Source organism: Columba livia, chromosome 14 (assembly GCF_036013475.1).
Source record: "Columba livia isolate bColLiv1 breed racing homer chromosome 14, bColLiv1.pat.W.v2, whole genome shotgun sequence".
Classification (NCBI taxonomy): Eukaryota; Metazoa; Chordata; class Aves; order Columbiformes; family Columbidae; genus Columba; species Columba livia.
In genome coordinates this window covers 18,941,583-18,962,728 of record NC_088615.1, presented here as the reverse complement: position 1 = coordinate 18,962,728, position 21,146 = coordinate 18,941,583, and the positions used below count along the sequence as shown (strand labels likewise).

Here is a 21,146-nt window from a genome sequence, read left to right as displayed (position 1 = left end):
TGTTGCTTTTGCTTTAATTACAACTTTGATGAAGAATCGAGGGCGACACTGAGGGAAGGAGCAGCCTGTGAGTGGCTGTGTGGTGCAGTGAGTCACTGCAGTACGGCAGCACGACCTGCCCTCTTCCGTGCCTTTCAAACCTGAACTTTGTGGTGGTGATATTGGCCTTTTTCCCCAAAAAGTTATGTACATCTACAGGAAATATTAAACAAATGCTTAATATTTTATCCTGTAATTTCTGACTGCTTCCGCGGGTGTTTCCTCCTCGTCCACTAGAAGGGTGTGATAAGCTTTGCGCTGTCTAAAGGGAAAAAACCAAAGAGCAGTAGAGTAAGAGAAACTGAAGTGCACAGAAGACTCAGCTACATTATTTGTGTCCTTCTGTAACAAATGTTATGAATTTAAGTGGAACCACTGCAGAGTTTCCAGTTACGGTTAACAACAGGAAACACATGCAGAAAATGGCCCTGGGCTGGGGACTGACTGCTGTTTTGTGTTATAATTCAGTCATGCCGCGGTTTACTGAGCAAGTCGAAGCTGCTGTGGAAGCGCTGAGTTCAGACCCTGCTCAGCCCATGGATGAAAACGAGTTTATCGACGCGTCACGACTGGTGTACGATGGCATCCGAGACATCAGGAAAGCCGTGCTGATGATCCGGGTGAGCACGACTTACTTAAACAGCTTTCTGCTGTTCCACTCGCTTCCCCCCACCCCTGGTGAACTGACACGCATCAGCTGTGTCGAGAGCAGACAGCGTAAGATGTTCATTTAGCTCATATTAACATTCTGAGTCTTGAAAACTGCTAATCACTCCGTGGAGTACTTCAGAAGTACGTTTTGATTCAAATTCATTAAACAGATCTGAGCATCAATGATAGCCGGAGTTGTGAAGCTAAATACCCTTCACGCCTCTTTTGTAATATTGTGTTAATGCCTTGCTTGTTAATATGCTAAAATCAGTGACCTTTGATTTAACAACAGCAAGTGGATTCATGACTACAGATGCTTTTTGATGGTTTGAGAGCTTGGAAATAAACCCTGATGGCTCTTGATTAAGTAAATTTTGAGAATGAATGCTAGTTAGTCAAAAACAGGTTTAGATGAGCTCAGTGTGTAGTTCCCGGAGCGTGTAATTTGTTAATTGGCTCACCTGGTGAACAGGGAGCAGCTCCCAGAGGCTTTGTCTCTGCCCTGTTGTGTGACTCGGGTGCGGGGAACGTGACTCCGAGTCCTCGTTTCGGGGGTTGGGGATCCAAGGGGTGCACAAAAGGAAGTTCTGGTTGAGCTGACCCGTGGGCATGGTTAAAACGGGCAGGAGCCACACACAGTGCAGACTCATGTAGGGGGTTTATTCCTTCTTTTTTCCTCCTATACCACTCTGACTCAAACCTCAGTGCCTCGCGGAGAAACTGTCGTATTCTTTCAGAATGGTAACCATGGCAGATGCGTTTTGGTGATAAGTAAGTTGAGGACATACAGCCCTAGAATATATGATTATAGTAACCGTTGCAATAGTATCTTCCATGTTTCCTGCTTAAAGCAAATAATCAGATGGAAAATCAGAAGAAAAGCTGACAGCCACATATGTGCTCTCCATATAATTTTTTTCAAACTTAGGCTCAGGATTTATAGCCAGCCAATGTTAGATGAAGATACAGTGCTATGCAGACAAACTAATTTGATTCCCCCTCAGTGAAGCCCTTGTTATTCAGGATATGAAAGCACGGCTGCCAGTTCCACGTCGGCCTTAATTAGCCGAGCTGGCGATGCCAGGAATGCCGACGTGTCCCCTTGTGCCATGGCTTCAGTGCACCTGCCAGGACCTAACGCAGCGCGCTGGTGACACCGCCGTGACCTGTCAGAAACTTCAAGTGTTTGTGGTCCAGAGGGCTTTGGGATGCATGGGCATGGAATGGGGCTGGAGAGTCATAACTTGTTTCTAAAGATGCAGCAGAACTGGTTTGGTTTATTTTTGAATTTTTAAAATATTGCTGCACTGAGCTCCTGATTAGTCTGTGTCCTTATGCTGATTTGTGGATGTCTCTGATTTTGGGGATGCCTCTGTCCTTCAAGGCACGGAGAGGAAATGGCAGCTGAAATACCCGAGGTCTTGATGATCAGCATACTCACCTTTGCTTATTGCAACTATCGTGCTTATCTGTCTTCATTTTAACTGTATCACACGATGTCTGTATTGGAAAGCAAGCTCGTAAAATTCATATCACAGGAAAGAAATCTGAAGAACAAGGGCTTTGTTTGCATCGTACCTGTTAAACACCATTTATTGCGTTTAGCGGGGAAGTTCTTTGTTGATTGAGCTCTGCAGCGCTGTCATGAATGCCACTCTAGGCAAAGACACAGTGTTTTGACAAACACACTGTTTAAACTTGATAAGCTTTATGAAAAGTTTGCCAGCTATAGACTGGCAGTAGCAAAAATAAATCGTCGGCAAGCAGGAACTGGGTCAGATGTGTTTAGCCTACAGCAGAAAGCTGGCCCTTACTAGCTAAAAATTGTCAGTGTTTCCTGGGGGATAGGAATAAATTTCGATATACTCTATCTGTCGTTACTTTAGTCACTGCTTTGATTCATAATTGTGCTAAAGACATCCGTGGTTTTGAACCGAGCCTTAAAGCTGCGTGTAATTTTCGCTTCGGAATCTCAAGCGAAGCTTTTGCGTTTAACCAAGTTGCAAATGTGCCGTTTGTTTTGCAAAAGCTTGTTTTCCGTGTTTCTCGTCCTGGGCGCATTAGTGTCCTGCAGATCTCAGGTGGTTAGTTACTGGTGTGTAATTCCGGGGATCCCTGTGGTGTTTAACTCAAGCACGTATGATCACCTGTGTTCACAAGCTGGGTACAGCCCCTATATTTACCTTTTTGTTGAAAACAGTGAATAATTTTTACATTCACTTATTTCCATTCTGTCTGCTTGAAAAGTAATATTCTTGTTGATGTTTAGAGCTATGAAATCTATTGTTTGATCGTATTGAATTACTCTTCCCTCAGACTCCTGAAGAGTTGGATGATTCTGACTTTGAGACCGAGGATTTTGACGTCCGGAGCAGAACGAGTATCCAGACTGAAGATGATCAGCTCATTGCTGGACAGAGCGCGAGGGTAAGGAGGAAATAAAGTTATAAAACCGTGACCCTCCTTCAAGAGACAGTTCGACTTGCTTTGAGAATCCAGGTTAAATGGTCTGGGGGTGGTGGTGAAGACAGTGGGTACGCAGCAAGTGTTATCTGGTGGATGTGGGAAACGTCTTGTGTTTCATTTTGGATCTTCTGAAAAACCAAAATCCTTTTAATACCAGTGAACTCTTAGACATGGCAGACACAGGCATTTACATGCAGTTAGGTGAGCGTCTGCGGGGAGGTACAGAGCGGATCATTCCATTGCACTAACGCTATTTTCAACAGGCAAATCCTAAGGAATTGTTACCAAACGTCTTCTCACACGTGTTGGTGTGTGTTTGGCCACCGAGCGTTTCATCGGGACAATGTTGAGAGGAGCTTGAAAATGAAATGGTGTAAACTAACCGCATTTCCTATGGCTGTTAAAAATGAAGGCACGGATAGGCGATATATAATCATTAATAGGTGAAAACGTAAAGTCAGTACATTGAAGGAGAAACAGGCCTTACCTATTGTTTTTATTTGACATGTCCCGTTCTGGATCGATAATAATTTACAGTCTTGGGAAGGCGCCATGGAAGATTTTTTGTGAAGGCTCTTCTGGGCTGAAACCAGGCAAGACAGAGTTAGGCCTTATTTATCAAACTCCTGCCACATGGCCTTTGGAATTACACTAACTGAGAGTATATTTTATGCTCTTCTTCCTCATACGAGCACTCTATTCCCGTATCCATCTCCCCCCTTTTATTTAAATGCAGAGGTTTCTAATTTAGCTTTTCGCACAGCTGCTGCCAGAGGCTTTTTTGTACTGAAAGCTCCTTTTCACTTGCTCCTGGAGGCGCGAATGCTCCTGGTATTTATGAAGGCAAGGGCACGGAGTCTCATACAGGCTGTAAACCTGGCCTAATAGATTTTATTCAGGAGTAAGCACATGCTCTTTATTTGCACTTACTCTTTCTCAGCACACGTTTCAAAACAGTACATCTAGCTTTGCAGGAGAGAGACTTGTCGCATTTCTTGCAACGCTGAAAGACACCCAAGTGGCGCTTCCTTTTAAAACCCTTAAATCTTGTAGAAAAGGCAAGTCCCTCCTCTTCATGCAGTTTTTCTTTGGTGGATGGTAATATCTGGCAAACTTGTTTGGCGTCTAACAGTTTGATGGTTCAAAATGGAGGGAAATGGTTCTGTAAAGCCTCAAGGTAGAGTACTGCTACGGAAGTTTTATCCCCCGTCTATGTGACTTAAATTGGTTATTAGTGAAATGTTCTCCAAAGCCTTCTACACGTGGTGCCGTAAGGCAAGGTGAGCAAACTCTGTCTTCCAGGCTATCATGGCCCAGCTCCCGCAAGAACAAAAAGCAAAGATTGCCGAGCAAGTCGCGAGCTTCCAGGAAGAAAAGAGTAAATTGGATGCTGAAGTATCCAAATGGGATGACAGCGGTAACGATATAATTGTTCTGGCCAAACAAATGTGTATGATTATGATGGAAATGACAGACTTCACCAGGTGAGTCTTTTTAACGTGTGCGCACAGCACCTTCTCAGAACGGGCTGGGATGCTGATCTTGCAGTGGAAGATTTTGCAAGTACTCTTAGAGCCTGGCTTCTTATAATACCCTTTAAATGTTGCCCTATTAAATCTGTATCTTAACTCGGGAGATGCATTACTATGCAGTGACTGGGTGGTAATAACTGTTTAAATTGAGCTATAGATGCGCAGCAGTCATTGCCTGTCTTTCTTTCCTTCCTAAGGGTGATTTTTGTCCCAAGGAGTATAGATATATATATATATATATATACACATGCTCAGTTCCTTACCACATTAAATTCTATGGGCTTCTTGATACTGCTATACTGCAGAAATAGTTCCTAGTACAGTTATTTGCAGAAGAAAAAGAGGGGGGTTGATGCCTTTTGAAATTCATTTGCCAGATTTTATATAACGCTATTTTTTAAATTTGATGTTGCATTCCATGAAAATTGCAAATCTGTCTTCTAAAATGTTATCTCTTATCATTATTATGTTGCTTAAAACAGTAAAATGTAAGATGTTTTTATTCCTAGCTATAATGTAAATATGGGGAGGGGTTGGAAGGGGGAAGCTCTTGAAAATGAAGGTGCTGTGATGGTTACACCCATTTCTGTGCCACCTCATGCAGTTTGGGCAAGGAATCACTTCAGTACTCTGTGGAACAGGAGAAGTGAAGCAAAGTATAGTTCACCCTTCTGGTTTTCTGGTGCTAGAAGGTCGACTCTGCTCTGTTTTGCAGAGGTAAAGGTCCGCTGAAAAACACGTCAGATGTGATTAGCGCAGCCAAGAAGATTGCGGAGGCTGGGTCGAGGATGGACAAGCTGGGACGGACCATTGCTGACCACGTAAGTCACAAGTCATTTCCATAAGCCTCCAGCACAAATGAACAATAGGAGATCTGTTAGTACTGCAGACATGAAAATGTGGTTAGTTTTCAGGTTTTGGGGCTTTTAAACTGATTTTCCACGTTTGCTGCTGGAAGGTTTGGCCTGTTTGGCCTCTCTGCCCTGCTGCCACCCGAAGCAGCGTGGGCAGCCAAGCCTGTCCAGCGCTGACACGAGCAGCTCCTTGCCTTAAATCAAGCACCTACCATTTTAAAGTTGCGATGTGCCACCACTGCTGCATGTCACATAGTATCTAGGCCAGTTTCTCTAACTGAACAGGACTGAAACTGAATTTGTGTCGCTTCTGTCATGCTCAGAATATGGCCAGTACTTCCCAAAGCAACGACGAGACTGCATAGCCAACACCACAACTATTGCACATGACCTATTGCACAACCTTTAATATTCATTTAGAAGCAGCTTTTTAATATTAACAATTTTCAAATGCTTCATAGGGTGTCAAAAATCTCTAGTATTTTTTGTGTGTCTGGTCAGAGCTGATGGAGACTTTTGAGGAAGGCATGTAGTGACTCAGGTATTTGCTGTGCTGTCCCAGGCTGTTGTGAGTGGTGTTGTGATATATGTACAAGGGCGTTTGAAAAGAATTCTATAGGATTGAATGAGTATGGCCAGCTCGGGGTTGTGTGCAACACATCTGCCTGTCCTGAGCCACTTGAGAAACTGGGCTGGGCCAAGCAAAAGCGCCTTTGGTCTCAGTCCACACCCAAATTGCAGAGAAACATCAGCATTAGTAATAATATTCTGCCGTCAAGAGAGACCCTGAAATGCAGGTAGGTTAAGTCTGAGATCATGGGCTAAACTTGATTTTGTACAGCTGTCACATGCTTTTCAGTCCTTCTCCGAATTTAAATTCATAATGTGAGGTTTTAAATAAAACCTGTCACTCTGGAGGTAAATCTTTGTAATGCGATCTCTCTTTAAATGTTGCATCCAGAGGATGTTGTCATCGGCCTAATGTGTTAATAATGCAGTGAGAAATGTTCGATGGGGAAATAAAGTGGAAGAGTGTTGTTGAAAAGGAGTGTCCTTGCTGTAGCAGTTTGACAGCCGTATTTCTGCGGGACTCAGGTGCGCCTCTGCTGCAGGTCAATGAAGCAAGGAGCAGTTTGTCTTGGAGATCTCAGGGGATCTTGGGCTGAAGGTTTACAATGCTTTTTTTTCCTTCAGTTCACATGTTTTATGCAAACTTGGTCCGTGGTTTTCTGCACCGAGCCATTTCCAAATATAGAAGAAAACTAAACGGTTCCTTTTAGTGGAAGTAAGGGTCTTAAAATGTAAAAGATTAAGCACGTGTTTAAAGATAAATATGAGCAGGACTGTACAGTTAGTCATTTTGACAAGAATAGAGCTTTATGTTCCCTGACTCCATGCTCCACTCACACTCGCGGTGTGCGGGTTCCATTAGCCATGCTCGTGCTCTCTGTAGCAGCTTGTAGCGGTGTGTTGGCGTGAGCTGTGTGACGGTCACCCGGACGTGCGGCACAGGCGGCTCTGACGCCTTCCCGCCGGCTCCTAACCGCAGGACGGGGTTTTATGGCCTGTTCGCCACGTGGCACCGGGTGAATCACGACCCCTCGTGTCGGTGTGTCAGGATCTCCTAACTCCTGCCGTCAGGCAGTTTTACAGCGCGTTGCCTTTGAAACCGTAAAAGCTATTATCCGAGGTATTTCACGTCTGCTGAAAAGTGTCCAGCCATCGGGTTTTCCCAAAGGTGTTCCATCTTTCACTCAAAGCAGCAGCCTGATTGTTTTGAATGGGGGCATATGAAGAAGTTATGAGGACAACCCAAAGAAAAATGATGTGCAGCAAGACAGCGATTCTCCATATTATTGTTTTCAATGTCAAAATATTTGCAAAGCAAAAGAAAAATTCCGTTGCTATTTCTTGCCGATAGTGCTGGCAGGTTGTATCAATAGGCGATGGTTAAATCGAAGGGGGTTGGGGAAGCAGAGGGGTTGCCCCGCTTGCCAGAGGAATGTCCTGCGGAGAGATGGGTCCGTGTGCCGTGGGCGCTGCTGCGGGCAGAGCCACCGGCTGTGCTGGGGACACTGCTGGTGACACTGCCTGTCTGCCCCGAGCCGCCCGCCTGCTACAGAGGCATTTTACTGGGAAGTGCTGTGCAGTGGTGTCCATCCCTCGGCTGGAGATACAGGGCAGAAGAAAAGGCTCTGCAGTTGCTCACACCTACCAGACGTGCAGAGATGGGGGTTGCAGGCTTGTCTTAACCAGCACACATGGCGAGAGAGTTCTTTGGTCTTTCCCTGCCCCTTTCCTTTGCAAAAAGGGCAAAAAAGGTGATTCTGCTTCTCTGCATGCTCAGCTGGGGTGGTAGGAAGTGAGTGTGTGTGCGTGTTTGCTCTGTCCGGAACGGATTCTGGATGTGACCTGGAGCAGCCGGCGGAGCCTTTGCCAGCAGCCACTGCTGGCTCTGCGGCAGCGTCTCGTTCTGGGGTTTGGGGAGGCGGGGGTGTCCCGCACACCCCTGGCTTCTGTCAGCACCATGACTATCCGCTGTGGCCGTGGTGTGGGAATCCTCCCAAGCCAGCTCTGCAGAGCCTGTGGCTGTTGTAGGTTAATACAATAATGTCATCTTTCTTAATCGGTGTTGAAATTCTTGCCTTTTGGGTTTTATCTGAGTGTTCCTGCACAGGAGAGGACAGGGCTCATGCAGTCACCTGCAGTGTCTTTTGTTGATGTTCTTTTTTATCTTGTATTACATCTCTATTCAAACGTCATCTGTCTTTGAACTGAATTCTCTATTCTGCTCATAAAAATGGCACGCACAGTATCAAATGTGGTTTTCCAATTCACATCATATTGATATATACAACCAAATAATATTTCCTGTTCAGCCACTTCCCCCACTAATGTCTCGCTGCCTCCTTCAGCCATCAGTAAATGTGCGGCAGCCTCTTTCCTTGAGAGTGTCTTTCCTTAAATGGTTTCCATAAACCCACAACCCATAAAGTACCTCGAATTGTGCAGCGGTCCTTCTGACGTGCCGTATTGTGCATTTGTCAACATTCAATTCAATCTGCCGCTGTGCTGCTCGTTCACTCTGTTAGATGAGCTGTTTGGGAGATGGAGAGCATTTTCCAAAATGGTAATTTCAGCTTTTCATTAGCTCTTTGGCTGACGCTATTTGTGGACTTTCTCTAAAACATCTTGTACTGCTGACTAATATTGATTAGCTTAAAAAATTAACCAGCAAGCTTTGCTGCTTCATTATTCATGGGTTTCACTTCACTGATGGAAGCAACGTGCCTGTGTAAGAGTTGCGGGTACTTCAGGTGTTTCATTACCTTCCTTGGGAATGAGAAGGTGATTTCTGTCAGTTTATGGCCACACTGGGTCAGATGCCCGTAAAACCATCCAAATGTCCGTAGCCTGTGTCGCGCGGCCTGACGTGCTTGTCCTGGCTTGCCCAAAACCCCTTGCAGTGCAGAGTGTGTGTCTGCGCTGCCTGGGGTCCCAGCTCCGCAACCGTCTGTATGCACGTCTAGTACAGTGTGCCAAAATACCACACTGGGTCAAAACCCCACTTGTTCTGCCCCTGGAAAAACACAGATGTATTTATTAATACAAATTAATCCAAAGGCAGTGCAGTGTGTGTTGTGGGAAGCCGCCGCTCCGTGTGAGCGTGACCCCGTTTGCTCACGTCTGCCTGTGCAGCGCGCCGCCCCGCGCTGGTGCACGCTGCTGCTCAGCCTTCGTGTACCGGGAAGCTTGTGCTCCTGCCTGCCTGCCGTACAGCTCGGCTGGGGCCGAGGAGAGGTCTGCAATGAGAATTAGGGCTCTGACGCTACTGCTGACAGCAGGAGGGCATTTTCACCTTGCTCTGGGAGGAGAGGCTGTGTGGCCAGAAGCAGTAATCTTGAGTGAAGTGGTAAACTGGTGCCACATTGAAGATTGTTCTTCCAGTCACAGCACGTCCATTATGAATCTTCGTTTGATGGTCCATTGTAGAGGATGAGGGCAGCGGATGAAACGGGGTTTTCCTGTGCACGGGGTGTGTGCAGAAGAGCTCTCACCAACTGCGCCCGTCCTGGTGCTCGTGTTCGGTGGGCAGAGCGGGGAGGTGCTGCGGGAAGGGGGAAGGGAAGCCTCTCGGTGTCTTCTCCTTATCTCACACGGGTAACTCACTGCGACCACTCGTGGTTCCTGTGGATTTTGGTGCTCGTTTGGAGGCAGAAGGTCCTGGCTTCTCCAGGACGAGCGGCGTTGGGCAGAGGCGGAGGGTGGTCGCCCCGCTTGCTGCTGAGTTAAGCTGTGAGGCCGTACAGAAGCATTTGCATTGTGTACATGCGTGTGTCTATGGGCTGGTGATAAACCTGCATTTAGTGACCGGGAATTGGGTGCCAAGAGCCTGGATGGTGGAGCTTTCAGGAGTTTCTGGATGGGGTGCAGCCGTCTGGGGAGGGTGGGAGATCCCCGCAGGGTCTGCTCTGCCAGAACATCACCCGTTGTACCCTCCTATCCCCGGCATCCCTTTTGCAGCACATTCTGCCATCACAGATGTGTTGAAATCCATCCTCTTGGGCGCTGCTGGAGGTCAGAGCAGGCTGGCACCGCAGCCTTTACCAGCTGGGGGCTCTTTGGTGTCACTTTGGTGCCACCGCTCGTGCTGCACACGCGGGGCAGGAGCCCGGCAGCCTGCCTGGGGTCCCTTCGGCAGCAGCACCGCGGTCCGGTGGGCAAACGTGTGGAGCTCTGTGCGTGCCGGCTGCTTTATTCACCGTGTTCACCCACCCCAGCGGCTCTGAGACGCCCCATTGCTCTTTGGAGACGCTGCCCACCGCACTCGCTGCTGTTCCTAAAGATACCGCAGGACTGCGATGGGTAGTAAAAGGTTTCCCATAGCATAGCCTTTTTGTCTTATGCTTGCAGATCCCGGGTTGGACTCTGGCTGCCCCTCAGCAGGGCTCCTCTTGGTTTGAAATCCAGCGTGAGACTGCCTCATTAATCATCTCACCGCTCGGTTCTGCAAAGCACGGGATGGCCCTTCGTTTGTGCTGGAGAAAACAGCTTTCCGAACTCCCTGCAGTCTGCAGTACCTACCTAGGCTTTCAATTGCAGAGCTGAAAATGTAACTTTTATCTTACAGATGAGTGCTTCAGTGAGCGCTTGAAAAATTTTATTTCATGCCTGGCGAGGACTCTGGTTTCCACACTGCTAAGAAATGGGAGCAGGAGTCAGGAAAATATCTACTTTGCTGCATGTAATTGAGTACCTGTTGGGGTTTATCATTTCCTAGCTTAAAATACTGAAGATTGAGAATTGTGGCTGGATCGGGTAACATCTGCTAGTGGCAAATTGTGATCCTGAGTGTCAAATCATTGCTGCTGTGTCCTGTACAGTGTGCAGGAAGGGCCTTTTGTACTCACCGACCCTGCTGTGGGAAGGCCGGGCACCGTCCTTCATCCCGCTCCTCCTCCTCCTCGCAGGGAGCCCAGGGGCGGCCGTGCAGCTCCAAGGAGCTCCAGGGATTTTCTCCAGCGCCTGCCCCCGTGTTCTGACAGCCCATGTTTATTGCTTCTGGTTTTTATATCTGGTGATGCCCAGGTATCGCTCAGTCTGAAAACCAGAGCTCAGCAGAAAGCAGCATAATCGCTGGAGCACATTTGTTATTTCAGAACGGAGCTGTCTGGTTCTCCCGTAAATGATTTCTGTTGTAGTTTCCCTGGTCGCACAGTAAAACTCGCCCTTTGTTTTCGCAGTGCCCCGACTCTGCGTGCAAGCAGGACCTGCTGGCCTACCTGCAGCGCATCGCGCTCTATTGCCACCAGCTGAACATCTGCAGCAAAGTGAAGGCTGAAGTGCAGAACCTCGGTGGGGAGCTGGTTGTGTCTGGGGTACGTATGGGCTGGGACGTGTCTGCTCTGGGCGTGTTTTCTTCCAGGGGTAACAGTTATTCCAAGCTAAGCTTTAACGCTAAATAATACAAAATATAGACGAGATCCTGGAGCATTCAGTCGAAGTTTTAATGTAGGCAAAGTTTATAATACTGCCTGCGCTGCTTCGTTGTTCTTGAAGGAGACACTTTGAAAGGGAGGAAGATACAAGTAGAGGCTTCACTTTTCCTACTCAGCTATGTTTGTAGGCAGATTGACCTCACCTTTGTGTACCCCACTGTTGTTCCAGAGCGTTTGTCACTCTTGGTGAGGCGGCAGAGCGAAGCCTGCCCTGTGTCTCTGCGCAGCCCTGGCCACGCTGCGGTCCCGCGGTGCTGCGGAGGTGTTGGTATTTCAGAAGAGCCGTGCCCCGAAGGGCGCGGGGACTGCTGGTGGCTGCTCTGGTCTGTGACAGCGGAGAGCTGCCCTAGGCCAGCTGCTGCCTCGCGCCAGCCATTACTTAGCAAAGCATTTTTTCACCACAGTTCATGAAATGTGTCCTCCTAAGAGCAGTCTACATGTGGGTATGGGGGGAGGGAGTAGAGCTACATTTTTCATTTCTTCTGGCATATTCTTCCTTGCCCTAGATGGGCACGTTTGATCACTGATACTTTTCTGCCCATTCGTGTCACAACTGAGGCGGGACAGAAATGGCTGATAACGCAGTATTGAACCTGAAATCCTGAAAGCAAATTGAAAAAAAAAATTAACCCAGTCCTATCATTCAGATATTTCAAGTGCGTACGCTTATTAGCACATCTTTTTGGCACAAACAAGGCCGAGTTGGCGGTGGCAGACGTGCCCAACACGCGCTGTGCCCCACGTCCCGGTTGCGGGAGCCCAGGGCATCGTGCTGTCAGAGAGGCTGACGTGTCGTTACACCGTAATTCGTACTGCAGGGGTTTACTGCCGTTAGTGTCTTCAGGATTTACATACTCTTCTGCCATAAATCAGTTATATGAACAGGCTGGCAGCTGCAGACTCATCTCTGGCTTTTGTCCGCCCTCCCCGAGCCTGTGTGCTGGGGTGAGTAGTGCCAGGGGTAGTGTTGAACCCCTGCCGGGTTATCAGGTGGAGATCTGTGCCAGTCCAGGGACTTCACCTGTCCGAGGTAAAATCCCCTTCACCATAACACCCTTCCCATCCGTACACCTGACGCTAGAGCTTTTTTCCCTCATTTTAAAGCTTTTGTAAGTCAGGAACCACCTGGGAAGAGGCTCCAGGCCTGGCTGAAGATTAAGTTGCATCCCTTCCTTTCCAACACAGGTTAATATTCCGGGCTGATTTCAATATTTACTGACAGTGATTAAGATATTACTACAGCTTTATTAATTTCATTAGAGAATAAGCTCCTGTTAAAGCTTAGTCACAAAAGCAAACAGCAGCACACAAAGCTTCCCAATTGCCATTTCGACAGAAGGGGCACAGATCACGGGCAAACGTTGCACAGGGGTTTTTATTTGTGTCCAAAGGAAAACCCCACCGTGATTCAGAACCTCAGATGTCAAAAGAAAACACAGAAAAATCAGTTTTCGAGTGCTCTTACACCCCAGGCCTGTCCTGCTTTCTGGAATACGGTGTTTTTTCCGGCACGTAACGCTCATGTGCTGCGGTTTGGCAGGTGGACAGCGCCATGTCCCTCATCCAAGCAGCCAAGAACCTGATGAACGCGGTGGTGCAAACCGTCAAGGCCTCCTACGTGGCCTCCACCAAGTACCAGAAGTCGCAGGGCATGGCGTCGCTCAACCTGCCCGCCGTGTCCTGGAAGATGAAGGCTCCGGAGAAGAAACCCCTGGTCAAGAGGGAGAAACAAGACGAAACCCAAACGAAAATCAAGAGAGCGTCCCAGAAAAAGCACGTCAACCCGGTGCAGGCGCTCAGCGAGTTCAAGGCCATGGAAAGCATCTAAAGGGAGGTCTCTGGTTATTTTTCTTCTCTAGCCCACTACTGCTACTTCCAGAACTCTACTTTTAATATTCTAAGGATTTTTCAAAAGTTTACTATTCCTCAAAGTGTATTTACTTAACATAATTTTTGATAACTTTGTTTAGATGACGTGGGGAAATACTCAAATGTATAAGGCCTAGCAGTATAGCTTCAGCCTGCGGAAGTGTGTTAATTTAGGTTGCTTTTAGGTTTCAGGGGTGTATTTCTAGCGGAGAATTATTTTGTATAATCTCGCTTTAAAGAAAATATTCTATAACCAAAGAGGATTTTACAGGAACACTAATGGTTAACACTAACAGTCGAATCATGCTGCTCCGAGACTGCGGTTCTCATTGTGATCGAGAGAGGAAAATTAGATCTTTTCACTCAAAAAAATTTACAGTGTTGTATGTATGAGTGTATTCCTGGTGTCGGGTGGAGGGGGAACAAGCTGTGTATGCTCGAGGGGTGTGACAACACCGCAGCGCCAGCCGCGCTGGGTGAGCACAGCTGGGAACATCTGGAGCAGCCGCATCCCTGGCTGGGTGGGTTTGCTGGGGCGCTGGCTGCTCCGCGGGGCTCGGGGGCCGTTCCCACCTGCCCCCAGTGCCGCCTTCCCAGGGGTTTTCATGTTTCCGAGGGCTTTCGGAGCGCGGCTGCGGGGCAGCACCCAGCACAACACGATCGCGGAGGTGGTTCATTGCTTCTGTACCACACCGGACGGGAATTTTAATGCCTGGTTACAAATTACTAATGTATTTTGCTGCGGGACACTAATAAAGTTGCTTTTACCAGCCAGCGCTTTGTGTGGTGTGAAGGGCCCCGCGCCCCCTCCCCGCCATTCAGATGCAAATGGGCTTTGTGCTGGTTTCCCATAATCGCTGTGCGGCCCTCGGCTCCCAGAGGCACCCGGCAAATGGGGTTTGCTCAGCTGCAGTTCAGACTCGTCATTTGTGATAACTCCGGCTACAAGGTATAATTTCACTGTCTTATTTAAATGTTCCGAATCTCGGGGTGTTCTACCCGTACCGGTGGAGCCCGGTGTTGGGCAGGAAGCGCTTGCACGGGTCACAGTCGCATTTGCTGTTCCTGTAAAGCGCGCATTGAAATGGAAAGCAGCCCGCTCTGTAGTTAATGCTTTAAACTGCAGCTAAATTTGAGAGCCGAGCCCTTGGCAGTGCTATGTTGTAATTTTATTTGCCTTGATCAGCTTATAATTTACTGTATCAAGGTTATTGCTGTCACAATATCAAAACGCTGATCAGAATTAAGCTAAGTAGTTCTTGGGAGATCTTTACCAAATCTACGATGTCTTCAAGCGTTTTAGCCTGCTGAGTACAGATCATAAACAACGATACACTAGTGCTCGTGTGTCTTTAACACCCAAACAGGTGCTGGGGGGGATGCTCCTCCAAGGACACTCAAAGGTTAATGAAACAGGTAAGCTGTGGATCTTGTTGTCGTATGTATAATTATTAACTGCTTTCATACCATATGATTTTTGCACCCATGGTACTAATGTAATTACCTTAAGGCTCCATTCCCTGGGCTGCTCAGTGACTCTTCAAAATACATGCATTACTCCCCCAAAATGCAATCTACTAACGAACTTCAGAAACCACCCCATGTATTAAGATGTACAGACACAGTTATATGTCCTGAGCTTTTAAATAAATGTTAGTTTATTTCACGCTATATCAACTCAGGACATCAAGCCAGCAACAAATGCCCATTGGGTTCCAGTTGTCCCCCGGGCAGGCGGGTGCTCCTGGCCCAGCGCCGTCCCCATCTGCTCCGCCCGGTACCCCACGGGGCTGTTCCCGGGGTGACCTGTGACCGCTGCGCTGGGGACCGCAGGGCTGGGGCAGCACAACCTGTCCCCCGAAGCACAGGGAGGATGTAGTGTCACATTAAATCCCGTTTCCAGTGCCCACGCTGTAGTGAGTCGCTGGGTATGTGGTTATGGACATTGGTGCTGCTGCCGCTCACCAGGACGAGCTGTGTCTGCGCGCAGGACGTTGGCTTAGCAAAGATCAGCTCTTAAACCCGTGTTTAAGAATTCCTGCATTGCCTCTTTTGGCTCCATGGTTCAAGGGGTGACCTTGGTTCTCCTGGTGTACGTCAGGGCTGGACGGGGCTTTGTGCAGACAAACCCCGACGTTGTGGGGCTGGAGGGCGGCTGGTGAAGCAGCGATGTGTGATCTCACAGCGAACCCCAAACGCCAGCCCAGGAGCAGCAGCAGCACCAGCTCGTGTCGCCGCAGCAAAGCAGCCCCGGGGCCTCCAGCGTGTTCGGCTCCAGACCCGGAGATGCAGCGAGCGGGCGGCTCAGGGTTTAGAACGTGTAAATGTGCCGATCCCGATGTGTGTGAGAATTTCAGTCTGAATCAAAACCAGCAGCGTCACAAGGCAGCAGCGAGGGGGCCTGGATGCCAGCGAAGCTGCAACTTTATTAGAGAGCCAATTGAAAAGAATTACAGTAATTACCGCTTGATGCAATTAAGCGCTGGGGAAGGGCTGGCGCAGGCGGTCGCGCTGCGGCTGCTGGAGGGGAACCCTGTGCCGGGGGGAGCGAGCGCGGCCGGGTCGGGTTGTGGCGCCCGTGGGGTAGAGGGGTGAAGATTGAGCTGCCTTCCCCAACCGTGGGATGAGTGGAGCCCCCGGCCCAGCCGGCTGCTCGGCACCACTGCCGCTCAGCGACAGAGGAAATCACGGGGACGGGACCCGCGGGGTTCGGGGTGGGACGGGCTGCGGGTGCCCCTGTGCACGGCTGCTCCCCAAACACTGAAATACCTGCTGAGCAGCAAGGATCTGGGGACGTTCCTGGCAGTGCTGTGGGACGGCAGCACCCAGCGAGCCACACCGGGGCTTTATCTCAGCCTTATCTGCTACGGCGTATTGGTGAAACCACGTTCAATCCCCGGGAGACAGCCCTATTCCAAATTTCAAGTGCTCTTAATTCAATTCAGCGGTGAACCAAGCCACATTGAATTTATGCTGCTTTAATTGTGTGTCAGGGTTTCCGCGCTGAGGTTTAATGCTGTTTAAAGGATGTTTCCCACCCGGCGCTCAGCTCTGCTGTGCCCGCTCAGAGTCTGCGCGCCAAGAGCAGCAGGAGCTGAATGGCCTTTGGCGGTAAAACCCCAGCACCAAGGTCCTGCCGGGTCTGGCTGCGGGACCACAAGAGTGTGGGGGTGTCACCAAACCAGCTGTTGGTAGTACTGGTAACCAACCGGCAGTGCAAATAACTGCAACCCCCTGCTCCCCAAATGCATCTGCGGCCCTGGGTCCGCGTGGCCGCTCCAGCAAACGCCAGCACTGCTGCAGGGGTGCCCAGGGTTGGGGGTGGTCCCCTGGCCCCCCAGCATTGAGCCCGGAGCCCTTTGGGTGGGGGGGACATGGGTTTGGACACAGCTGCTAGATGCAAAGGTCACTGAGCAGCAGCAGTGCCAGAGGCCCCCAAAAAACTTCAGCACCGCAAATGTCTTCAGGGAACGTCCAAAGGGTAACCAAGGCCAGCGGTTTTAGTTTCTTTCCTTTTGCTTCTGTTTAACATTACCCACCTGCCCAGCTGCGCTGCTCTGCCCCAACACACCGGTGGGTTCAGTGACCCCCGGCACCGTGCCTGCTGCAGGAGACCCAGCACAGGGAGCCGCATACGAGGGGGACAGGACAGTGACCCCTAGATGCAGTTAAGGGCTCGTCTCCCTCCCCGAGACCCTGCAGCAGGGGGACCAACCGGGGTGCTGGGAATGGGGGTCCCAGGCCCCGTCCCCAGGGCAGCAGCACCCAGAGCAGCTGGTGCTCAGAACTGCACTGTAAAGATGGTCAGGACTGGAGAGGGGGGTTTGACTGGGGGGGCTGGCAGGGAGGGCTGGTCCAGCTGGGCCACTGCACCTGCTGGTGGTTTTCCCCCCGATCATCCCTTAAATGTACGTTAAACCTTCCCCACGTGGTTAAATGCAGCTGTGGCAGCGCCAGGGCCAGGCAGGGCTGAGCAAACCTGAGCTTGGACACCCTGCGCCAGCGCCGGTCCCCCCCGGCTGGACCCCCCGGCTTCCCTGGGGCATCGCCCTCCCGAGCTCAGCCCGTCCACTGCCATCAGACATAAATATAAATACAGATATCGTTGGTTTCTTTTTAACCTACAAAGCAAAACCCTGCTGGGATCGGCTGGGAAATGCTTTCCAGAAAAAGAGGAGAGGAGCGAGAAGGAGAGAAAACATTTTTAATCCCAACCAAAGAATCTGAATCAAAACCCAGAAAGAGGACCAAAAAAAAAAAAAAAAAATTTATAATTAGCCCCCTACTTAACAGTGAGAACCACACACTGTAAATGTCAGCCAGAAATATTATAGCATGAACAAAGGCTGATCCCCTCGAGCCAGCCCGATCACTGCCCTGGGTGCTGCTGGGCTGGCAGGGCGGAAACCAGGGGGACAGACCAGGGGGATGAAGCGGGGACCCCTGCAGCCCCTGCAGCCCGCGCTGCGTGGGCACGGTGCCGGCAAAGCCGCGCTGGCCCGGCTCAGGGCTGGGGGACCAGGGGCACCAGACACAGCCTTTTTTAGCTTTATTTCTTGGCACTTGAGTTGTTCACGTTGGTGCTGCAGCCCTGGGGTCACATCAAGGCGGTGGCAGGAGCAGCGGTGATTGAAATACCTGTTACTGCCAGAGAGCAACTGTGAAAGCAAATATGGGAACGAGAGAAGGGGCTCCTGGCCGCGCTGGACCCGGGCGCTGACCCAGCGCAGCCCTCACTCTGCGGTTCACCCTGGGACCCCGACACCGGCTCTGCTGCCACCTCGTGTTCCAGCGCTGGGTGAAGTGGAGAAAGAGCTGCTGACCCCAAAAACTGCCCCTCAAGAGGGGTCGGCAGGAACACTCTGGCAGCACCCGGCTGCCAGGGGATCTGAGAGCTGCGTCAGTGGGAAAACCAGCCCTGTGGGGAGGGAGCAGGACGGGAACAACAACAGCCCCGCAGCGCCTGTCCCCAGCCCGCAAACCCCCGATCCCAGCGGGTTTGGGCTCTGCTGCCGGCTGCCCCGAGAACACACACCTGGCAGTGCTGGGGATGGGCCCACAGGACACGTCGCCCCGGTGTGAGGGCCAGGAGAACGGAAACGGCTCAGGTGACAGGACCTGGGAGAGGACAACGGGGTGGAGACCATCTCTTTCTTCTTTCCCCTCTTTTCTCTATTCTCCTCTCCTCAAGCAGAAAGCCTCAGTGGTTTGCTGCAGGACCAAGTGTTTCCCCAGTGGGTCAGCCCCACGGCAGGAGCGGTTCCGTGGCTGTGCCAGCCCAGGGCTGGGGGTTGGACTGTGGGGACGTGGCTGGTGTCCCAGCAGAAGGGGCTGCAGAAGAGCTGGGATTCCTGGTGCTGGTCATGGCCACATGGACCTGCCCAAGGGCCAGTCCTGCTCTGAGACAGACCCCCACCCGATCAAGGTTTCCAGGAAATGACACTCCGTCCTGTACAAGCACTAAACAATCCAAAGGCGAACGGTGCTCCCGAGCACTGAGATGCTTTGTACAAAGCAAATGAAGGATCAGAGACACTGCGGGTGCTGCCGTGTGAGAACAGCAGCAGGTCAGAGCTGCGGGAACAAACGCTGCCCAACTGGGACAGTCCCTCGGTGCTTCCCGCCCCAACCACCCCGGACCGCGACGCTCAGCACGCTCGCGGCACCGCGGCCGGAGGGTGACGGGCACCGCGGGCTGAGACTCTGCCCCGTTCCCCCCACGGTGCGCACCTCTGGTTTCCCAGCAGGACCCCAGCAAAAGAAAACAAGCCCCAAACATTTTCATTACTATAATAAGCTGCTGGCGCACTCACCCAGTGGTGGGATCGCATTTAGTCCACCAGTTTATTCAGAAGTGCACGTACATTGGTGCCACCAAAACTCACGCTGTTGCCCTGAATTATCTGGGATTGAACTGAATCTACAGCTGTTTTCATCTTAATTCCTGAATGATGGTGTTTATGGAGCCAAGGAGTTCCTTGAAATACCCGTCTTTGTCGCCTTCCCTCTGCTCCTGGGCCGCCAGCTCCTCGTACTCGCTGCGCAGGAGGCCGAGGGTGCTGCCGAGCGCCGGGTCCCCGCGGAACCGCTCCCTGCAGAACGCCATCAGCACGGCCACCGTCTTGAGCACCTTCTCCCGGGTGTCGTGCTCCGGCACGGCCAGCAGGTTGGAAACCACCACGCACCAGTCCTGCTCCAGCACCGCCGGGACCAGCCTGACCTGCTGGTACTGCTGGATCTTCTCCTGAGTTTGGTCTCCGTGCTGCGAGTCCTCAAGGACCATCTGTGGGAAGCAGCGGAACATGGATTAATATCCCTATTAGAAAACAACCACTCCTGGGAGGTGAAACATCGTGGGAGAGTAGGATGAATGTCCTGTAACACCGGCCGTGGAAGGGAGAGTCATATAATAGAATCACAGAATCATTCTGGTTGGAAAAGCCCCTCAAGCTCATCGAGTCCAACCATAACCCACCCCTGTCCCTGCCCCATATCCTGAGAACCTCATGTCCGTCTGTCCAGCCCTCCAGGGCTGGTGACTCCAGCACTGCCCTGGGCAGCCTGTTCCAATGCCCCACAGCCCTTTGGGGAAGAAATTGTTCCCCACATCCAACCTCAACCTCCCCTGGCGCAACTTGAGGCCGTTTCCTCTGCTCCTGGCGCTTGTTCCTGGGGAGCAGAGCCCGACCCCCCTGGCTCCAAGCTCCTTTCAGGCAGTTCAGAGATCAGAAGGTCTCCCCTCAGCTCCTGTTCTCCAGCTGAACCCCCCAGGTCCCTCAGCCGCTCCATCACACTTGTGCTCCAGCCCCTCACCAGCTCCGTTCCCTTTTCTGACTTGCAACATAAAACCAAGACAGGTTTGTGTCCTGGTTCTCTGTTGCCCACACATGAAGTTGTCAAGGGCTGAGAGCAGGGACGGGGCAGCCAGTACCCAGGAGCTGCTGTGAGAATCCATTGGACAATCCTGTCCCCAAGGGCCACTTGGGTCCCCGAGGACACCTGTAACCTGTTCCCTGTCCGGGTCACCAGTTTGGCACTGGGCTCCACTGTCCCTGGACAGCTCCAGTCCTGGTGCTTCATCCCACTGACTGACAGGATGTGGTGGGGACAAGGAGGGACAAGGCTGAGACCTCCCGTCTTGCGGTCCCTGCGCGGGCTGCTGCTAAACCCCGCTGGCCATGCAGGGTTTGGGGTGAAAAGGAAAGCAAGCAGCAGAAAAAGCCCTTTGGAGCTGTGGCAATCGGTGCATCAGCGCAGAGCTGCCCGTGGGAGATCATCATTGTCAGACGGAGCTCCTTGTCACCCAGCCCACCCCAAACCGGGGAGTCCCATCTCCTCCACACACCCCCAAAGCCAATGGGCTCAGACTGATAAACAACCTTCCCTGTCCGAAGGGCAGCAAAAGATCCTTGTTTTAACATAAACCCGAGAATACACGGAGCCTGCGGAGCCGGGAACAGACGGGGCGGCGGTAAAACCCATGGGAGGAGCAAACGGGAAGGGCCGGGGTCAGACACCCCATACGCTCCTTCTCACCACAAAATCACGGAACGTTAGGGACGGGAAGGGACACAGCCGGGATCGCCCGTGTCACAGCCAGCGCCTGGCACCATTTCACACCCGCTAAAATGATGTGCACCTTTACAAAGTCTCCCGGAAAACAACTGTTTTAAAACACAGACGTTGCTCCGCACTGCCTGAAACCCGGTATTACGGCAGTAATGATCTGCAGGGCA

At 50.9% G+C, this 21,146-nt stretch overlaps 2 protein-coding genes across 8 annotated transcripts in view; one reads left to right on the top strand and one right to left on the bottom strand.

Annotated features, from left to right (window-relative positions):
• The window catches only part of CTNNA1 (catenin alpha 1), a 113,211-nt gene extending 99,027 nt beyond the window's left edge, over positions 1-14,184 (top strand). For 4 of the 5 annotated variants that reach the window (XM_065030369.1, XM_065030371.1, XM_065030367.1 and 1 more), the window contains exons 13-18: positions 508-659; positions 3,007-3,117; positions 4,459-4,640; positions 5,404-5,509; positions 11,287-11,421; positions 13,082-14,184. In XM_065030369.1, coding sequence (XP_064886441.1) covers positions 508-659; positions 3,007-3,117; positions 4,459-4,640; positions 5,404-5,509; positions 11,287-11,421; positions 13,082-13,369 — 974 coding nt within the window. In that variant the 3' untranslated portion in view covers positions 13,370-14,184. Of the gene's footprint in view, positions 1-507; positions 660-3,006; positions 3,118-4,458; positions 4,641-5,403; positions 5,510-10,456; positions 10,667-11,286; positions 11,422-13,081 lie in introns of those variants that run through there. The other variant, XM_065030368.1, reaches the window with a different exon arrangement.
• Positions 14,185-19,235: 5,051 nt separating this feature from the next.
• SIL1 (SIL1 nucleotide exchange factor) overlaps positions 19,236-21,146 on the bottom strand; it is a 102,834-nt gene continuing 100,923 nt past the window's right edge. For all 3 annotated transcript variants that reach the window (XM_065030374.1, XM_065030373.1, XM_065030375.1), the window contains exon 11: positions 19,236-19,693. In XM_065030374.1, coding sequence (XP_064886446.1) covers positions 19,343-19,693 — 351 coding nt within the window. In that variant the 3' untranslated portion in view covers positions 19,236-19,342. The remainder of the gene's footprint in view (positions 19,694-21,146) is intronic.